The sequence below is a fragment of the Poecilia latipinna genome, unplaced genomic scaffold (assembly GCF_001443285.1).
Source record: "Poecilia latipinna isolate Pla-1442-1.1 unplaced genomic scaffold, P_latipinna-1.0 Scaffold1373, whole genome shotgun sequence".
Taxonomy (NCBI): Eukaryota; Metazoa; Chordata; class Actinopteri; order Cyprinodontiformes; family Poeciliidae; genus Poecilia; species Poecilia latipinna.
Genome location: NW_015113989.1, coordinates 18,862 through 26,562, shown reverse-complemented (window position 1 = coordinate 26,562; position 7,701 = coordinate 18,862). Strand labels below are relative to the sequence as shown.

The 7,701-nt window shown below is 36.5% G+C and overlaps 2 protein-coding genes across 3 annotated transcripts in view; both read right to left on the bottom strand.

The window, feature by feature from the left end:
• Nucleotides 1-3,436, bottom strand: part of cnksr3 (cnksr family member 3) — a 47,059-nt gene extending 43,623 nt beyond the window's left edge. Inside the window, exon 1 of one of the 2 annotated variants that reach the window (XM_015056305.1) lies at nt 3,167-3,436. In XM_015056305.1, the coding sequence (XP_014911791.1) occupies nt 3,167-3,218 (52 nt within the window). In that variant the 5' untranslated portion in view covers nt 3,219-3,436. The remainder of the gene's footprint in view (nt 1-3,166) is intronic. The other variant, XM_015056306.1, reaches the window with a different exon arrangement.
• A 2,867-nt stretch (nt 3,437-6,303) lies between these two features.
• Nucleotides 6,304-7,701, bottom strand: part of qpct (glutaminyl-peptide cyclotransferase) — a 13,228-nt gene continuing 11,830 nt past the window's right edge. The window contains exons 6-7 of the mRNA XM_015056311.1: nt 6,978-7,094; nt 6,304-6,857 (exon numbers count right to left, since the gene is read on the bottom strand). Of these exons, the coding sequence (XP_014911797.1) occupies nt 6,676-6,857; nt 6,978-7,094 (299 nt within the window). The 3' untranslated portion in view covers nt 6,304-6,675. The remainder of the gene's footprint in view (nt 6,858-6,977; nt 7,095-7,701) is intronic.

Below are 7,701 nucleotides of genomic sequence, written 5' to 3'. Positions count from 1 at the left end.
CCAAACACCGCCAAGTTTTAAAAAAAAGTTTTTTGACCCAATTCACAAAAAAAAAATTTAATCAAAAAAAAAAAAAAAAAAAAAAAAGTGAAGTTGTCTTCTAGAGGAAGTGATCCCAACACATGAGATATGGCTCAGCAATCACACGACACCACAGGACCAGTTGGAAGATCAGAGCTTGTGGTGAAGGAAGGACAACAGCTACCGGCCATTTCTAGGCCCCAAACAAAAAAACAAGTGTCTAAATTCAAAGAATCAAACTCCCTTTCGCTGGCAATAAGCATCGAGCGATAATCACTTGATCTCTTTTGACAATGCAGGTGATTAGCAACGGCTTCAATACACAAAGAACTGTGGCTAAGTCCTGCTGAGGAAAACAGCCTGAGGCGAATGAGGACAAAGGTCTTGATATGGTTGCTTCCTGACACAAATAAGGAAGGAAGGAAGGAGGGAAGGAAGAAAGGAAGAAAGGGAGGAAAATTCAGACAGTGGGTTATTGAGTAAAGTCTATAAATAATTTTCCACACTATTTTGTTTTTTCATAGTCACCCATAAATCAAAAAGTATAGGAAACCCTGTAAAGCTGAGTTCCTGGGTAATGTTTTAGACTACAACAACCATTGCCGCATATTAAAAGTTACTCGAAAGCTTTCCATGTTTTGTGGCTCCGGCAGATTAAAAGTTGACCCACCTGCTTGGAGCGTAATTGCTGTCTACACCCACAGTAAACACCTATAACTAAAGCAAATAGTTGTTTAGCCAACTCTAACCACACCAGTTCAATGCTTTTTTTTTTTCAGAAAGCTTCTGTCATCCACTAATGTGCAAAAACAAAACTGCAATAAACTCTTCTGATGTAGTCCAAACATGACAAAACCAGCATTTATCTCAAAACCCCAAATTAGATAAAAATGCAAACTCACATTCCCCGTTTACGCATCACCTGGTTCGAATGTGAAAGAGGTGTGTGATTTTTTCTCATGCTCACGGTTCTTCCCCTCTGTTTTTGTGCAGCCCCACGATTAGGAGCTGCACAAAAATCTGCTGAGTCAAATTTTCACCACTCTGACAACAATGGAGGTTTGTATTGATAAATAATCCACAGTCAATGCGTGCACTAGCTGGGCTTTTTTCTCCCCACATACGCCTGGATAATCCCTATGCTCCCTGCTGACACTCCCATTGACAGAACATACCTCTGTCTGATAAACAGACAGGACTGAGTCACACAATATGAGAGTTTAAAAAAAAGGGAAATCACCTAAGCTTTGTTTTGGGAATCTGTTTGTAATGACACAAACAGAAACATGTTAGTATCCAAACTGATCATTGTTTTTAAGTCCATGATTCATTTCCTTGCAACATATCAGGAAAATTAATAAGATCCTAGTTTTGGTCTTTGGCACAGTGTTGCCTGTCACTGCTTTACATTCCCCTTATCCTCACATTCGCTTAGACATAGTTATGCTGTGACTGTGAAGATGGGTTCAAAGTTTAATGATGTCACTAACATAGCAAGCATTCCTTTCAGCGCCTTAAACAAGTCTGTGGATCCTTGAGAGCTGTCCGCAAATAATGAAGGGACATATCAGGAAATAACTGATTATCGTTCATATTTTCCTAAATATCTACTTGCACTTTATGTTTGTGTCGTATTTTAACAGGAACATTGGTGTTTGTTCCATTTCAACAGCTGGTCTGTCCTATTTAGATCCCAGGTATTCGAGCAGATTATCAACAACTAGACTTTTAAAAACTTTTTATCATAGTGTTTCTAAGGTTTAAATCATTTTAATGAGCTAATGATGAGTATTTACAGTTTTCCTTTGGCTGTGTAGAGCATAGAGAAGCTCAGCCCCTCATCTCCCCTCACTTACTGCTGTAATCTGCCAGTAAACTGCCTGAAAAATGATCACAGCATAGCAGGTAAAGCGATACTACTCACCATGTTTTGTTAAGATAACGTTTAAAAACTACAGATAGCAAATTACACGGTCGTTAACGAGCCAACTGCAGAGTGCCCAACTGAGTAAACAGATAAGATCAGCCTTCAAGACTTTAATTACTCTAAAAAGAACAGAACAGCAAAGCAGTGCAATATTCTGCACTTAAAGCACTACAAGGCCGACAACACTCTTCAGTGTGGACTATGTTAGTGAGTGAAGCAGACTCAAAGCAAGCTATTTTCAGTGTCAGTAAGATGTTTGAAACAGTCAGAAGCCAATGAAGAAATTATGGACAGGAAATAAAGAACAACACGCATCACTTTTTAAGATACAACTTATTTAAAACCAGGCTAGTTACTTGAGCTGGTAGCCTGATGTAATAATCCAGTTATAGAGAGCAGAGAGTTAAAAAGGTATACAAGAAAAACGTTTTAAAAACACATGTCATCCGGTGGTTATGTTATCATGTAACACATTTTGAATTGTCTTGTTGCTGAATTGTGCAATATAAATAAACTTGATAATTTAGTTTGTTTTTTTTGTTTTTTTTTTCATGAGGCTTTAAAAAAATAATTAGAAGAAAATGTTACAACTTCATAGCTCTACCAGTAAATGTTTCTATTTAGAGGCAGAGAGATTAAATACTTCTCTCTTTCAGATCATGTCATAAAGTGAAAACGTTCTATTTTTATTCACATCAAACTATTTAATAGTTATTCACTGTAAATGAATAACGTCAGAGTAAATATTTGAATTTTTGAAAAACATAAACTGCATGGCCAAAGAAGTGACATTTAATCTACCACGGCTGGACTAGACTGAAAACTAAGGGCCACAAGGGCACAATGATTACTAGTAGACATCAGTATAGCTTAATTAAAAATATTGAGCGAAATAATAGGGTGCAGCCTCTCTCTCTCTTTCTCTATGAGAATGTAGTTTAAACATCTGAAAAAAAAGTCAGACTTACAGCTTAAAAAGTCACTCATAATGAAAAAATGTTATACAAGCATCACTGCTTTTCTAAGTTTGCTAAGTGAGAGTAAAGAAGGGAATGTGGTTCTATTGTTATGCGGCTGAGTGAAGGTATGCTGTCACACTGGAGCAGTTTCTACGAAACTAACTGCAGAAAACGAGAATCGAGTTGTACGAGTTGTGAAATTTTTATATCAGGAATTGTTAAGCACAAACAAAACATTTACTAAAAACGTTTCACTCACCTTTCATCCAGTCGACAACTTGTTTTGGCGTCCACTTTGTTATCGGCTCCATGGCTTCTTAAGTAACAAAGTCAAAGACAGAAGAAAAATAAAACAAAAAGGTGACGGCGCCGATAAAAAAAAAAAAAAAAAGTATTAACTTTCAACTCTCCCCTGTCATGTTCTTCACACGAGCACAGCGACTTTAGTCTGTTTGCGTTCACTCACTAAACAACTCTGAACAATCACGCATGACTGGAGGCTGGACTGACTAAGACTGACATCCCCCACAGCTCCTCTCTGCCCGGGTAGGGATTGATGGTGCCTTCAGGGACTCCAGGAAAAAACACAATTTATGTGAAGAAGAATTTTCAAGCAAAAAAAAAAAAAAAAAAAAAAAAAAAAAACAAAACAAACTTTACCAGTTCGCTACGTCTGATGTAGTGTTTTTCACAATGTAATATATTTTGTACTGATTTAGTATTTTTCAGCTCCTCGCTGCCCAGAGTGGGACCGATGCTGCCTTCATGGTCTGCTGGAAGGAAAAAACGCAATCTGTTTACAGAAATGCCTTCTAGTAAGCGGTCATTATTCAAAGGTAGATTCCTTTATATGTTTTAGTTTATGTATGATTTTTTAGTTTTATTTTACACCGACACAAATTCTAATTATATTTCATACCACATTACTTTTTAATCTATGGAAGACTGAAACAATACTAATCTTTCAATAAAAGAAAATACATCCAGACCAGAGAACACGAAAACAAATCTTTGAACAAATCTTTATACTAAAACAAATGCTATAGAAAGCACTCTGTAGGATGTATTCAAGCTTTAAAACGATTATTTTATTACTTTTGAGGAAAACAAAATAATAAGTATATCTGAGATTTGAGAACAAGGGCTGCGTAAACATAACTTTTACATGATAATAATAATAATAATAAGGTGTCTAAAGTGAAGCTAGTTAACTCTATGTCTTCATAATTTTGCTCTTTATGATACAACCCTCCTCCCCTCACAAAAAAAGTAATAGTAAAATAAAATAAAAATAAAAACAGACGATCAAATGACTCACTACTGACCTCTACTGGTACATGATGATGTTGTAACACACTGCTTCGCTTTGCCAAAATGAAATAAAACCTTGACGCAATCCACAATGACTGTAATTGTTGCTCCTTTCATATGACAAAAAAAAAAAAAAAAAAAAAAGAATATTTAAAGCTTTATGAGTAATACAAATTTTCAAGCAGGGAAACTTCTTTTGAGTTCTGAAAACATTTTCGTTGGTGTTCTATGAAGAGCTCTGGGAATCTATAGACATGGTCTGCAACTCCTGTCCTTGAGTGTCACTAGAGTGCCATACTCCAGTGTACCTGAATCAAAAAGATGAATTACTGGCCCATCTGATCAATTGTCTGTGCCTTGACTATGTCAAGAAGCGTGAGGCAGAGACCGTTAGATTTGATCTAGACATTCTCACCCATATTTTTTTTTTCTGTTCAACTCAGAATCTCTGCAACAGCTTTTTATTTTCTACAACTATTGTCAGATGCTCTTGTGGGATTGTGCCTCATTTAACTTCGTTCATCTTCTCTTCAAAGCTTCTCTGTCCTGACAGAAAGGAGGCATTCCCACATCCTGATATCTGCAAACTACAAACAGGACTGCATATATATTTCCTCTTTGAATTTCCCTTTTTCAAAGCCACAAAAGAACCACCTCTTTAAAAGAAGTAAATCTTTCTCAGATTCCTCATTATTTTCCAGAAGGCTGAAACACACCTTACAAACTGGGAGAAAGTCCCTGTCCTTTCCATCATTCAACTATCACACAGCTGCACTATGATCAGCTCCAGATGAAAGCTCTACTGTTGTTGCTGTCAAATGTGCAACACATAGCAGTGCTGAACAGAAGAAAACACACAGAAGTCTTGAGTTGCCTGTCTTTTTGGTGCTCACAAGAAATAGAATTAAGACCCCTTTTTTTAATCAACAATGTTTTAATACCCTTATTTTACATCAAACTGGAAATGCAAAGACGCAGTTTTATCAGCAGAGTAAAATAAAACAAGCCACTTTTAATCTCATTTTAGATAAGATTTACAGTATTTTGGTTCAAGTTGTTGCTAGGCGTTACTGATTGTACTGGACAGGGTCAAATCCTGCCATTGAATTTCTAAAGGAGTGGTCTGGAGTTATGGGGCTTAAGGTGGAGTGGAATTCCAAGGAGGGCCTCATGATAGGATTAAAGGAATCATGGGATCGCTGTTAAGGTGAGGCAGATGGGTGGAAATGGTGCTTTGTCTCACATGAAAAACAGCATGATGGAAAAGGGTTGAAACAGGACAAAAAAAAAAGGAACATTTGTGAGTTAGGAGATCACACAGTAGACTCCTAACTCTCCTCTCATAAGACACAATTGTTGTCTGCATAAACATTTATTAGTTGTTCCCATTACATGACAGAAACAGGCTAACAGTTTCATATAAACAAAAGCAGACACATGAAAGAGCAGCAGAGGAAGTAATCCACTTTTCTGTGTGAGACGACAGGATGTAAGGAGCTTGAGAGAGTTGCGTCAGTGAGAACGAGTCCAACTTCCTGCCTTTGGCAGGTTTGCTGACTAAACACTGAACAGATTCACAGAGGGTGGAAAAATGTTAAATAACTTGCAGCTAAAACCTCTTATTCCACTCGATTGGGCCATGTCAGTGTGGGTGGCCATGTTATATTTCCTAAAAAAATAAGAACAAAGAAACAAGAAACACAGATCCAGGCACATAGGATGGCATTTGGCATCAAAATGGGGATGTGCCCTTAGATGTTCATTACAAAATGAAACACAAGCTTTGACCTGTCGGGTAATCATATATTTACAGCTGAATCAGAAAATACTGATGATCCTTTCATCTGATGAGTAGAATGAGAGTATTCATGACATGTTAAACCCCACAAAAATATATTTCTGGGATTTTATGTGATAGACCAACACCAGGTAGTGTATAATTCTGAAAGGACAGATAATAATTTTGTTTGGTTCAAAAAAAAAAAAAGAAGAGAAAAAGTGTTGCTTCCTTTTGTTTTCAGATCCCCTTGTATTGACTCTCCATGTGTTTAGGTTTTATTTAGTTATAACAATAATGCAAGTCACCATTTTTAACATTTTATTTGTAAAAAGCAAAAACAACAACAACAACAACAACAACAACAACAACAACAAAAATCTTTTTCCTTCTATTTTGGAATTATACACTAATCTCTGGTGGTCAATCACATAGAATCAAAGTAAAATACTTTGAGGTTTGTAGTTGTATTGTTGCAAAGCATCAAAAATAATGACAATAATTTGAACCTTAATCTCTTTTATTAAGCATTTAGATAATAGGTTGCTTCAGTAAGAAAACATTAAAACTTCTACGTGTGACTCCTGCATACATGGAGTTACAACTTCTAACATAGTGCATACTTTTGGGTGAAGAGCTTGACATCACAATAATACACAATAATACATTGATAGGAAGGCTCATGGGGCATTTTGTGGATTCGAAGGAACGCTGGGCCTGGTGTTGAGGTATTCCAAAACAAAAACCTGAAATATCTTGTTCAGGTTCTGAATTGTGGAGCGATCCAGGTTTTCTTCGTTGTCGTCAAATGTGTGCCACACAGACGGGAAGGGGTAGGGTATGAGGTGGAGGATCCGAACACCTAAATTAGATAGAGAGGGGCACAGAATTAGGTTAAAAAAAAAAAAAAAGAAAAATATAGAAGGAAAGTGACCATAAACTAACTGGAAGGCAAGGTTGTTCTAATGCGGCTGGTACAGACCTCTGTTTAGGAACGGTATATGATCGTCAAGAATACGGCCGACTGGACGATCAGGCCAGAAGTACTGCACACTGTTAGGATGCTCAACAAGCTGGTTCATAGAATGCAGACGTTTTTCTGAGTTCAGAAATGGAAAGAAAACGAGAGAAAATGTGCAACTGTTCAGTTGAAGAAAATTAATTTATCTTTTAAATGAATTACTTTATTAGGGGTGTTTGGATACAGTCTGATGCCACCTAAGCTGGGCCGCCAGGAGGAGCAAAGTAACTTATAGGGGCTGCAGAGATAAACAGCTCATGTAGGAGAATCCAGCTACAGGTTAACTAATAGTTGTATAATCCACAAATCTGGCCTTATTTTGAAGATAAAAAATAATTGTTGGAAAAAAAAAAAGCCACAAGTCGTCCTCTCTACTGAGTGCATACAATATGCACCGTAGTGCATCTTTTATCATCATAATACTGCGTTCAAGGAGAAACCCCAGATCTTCATTTGTTCGACATGTTTCAGATGATTCTGCAAGTTGCTGTTTTTATCTGCCAAAGTTCATTTGTGTTGACATCTTTGCTATGCACCTGAACAGGTTCAGGTGCATAGCAAAGATATAATCTATTATTCTACTTTACTAAAAAAAAAAAAAAAAAAAAAAAAAAATTAAAAAAAAAAAAAATTAAACTTTTTAATTTTTTTTTTCCTTTAAAAACAAAAAATTGGGGGAAAACTT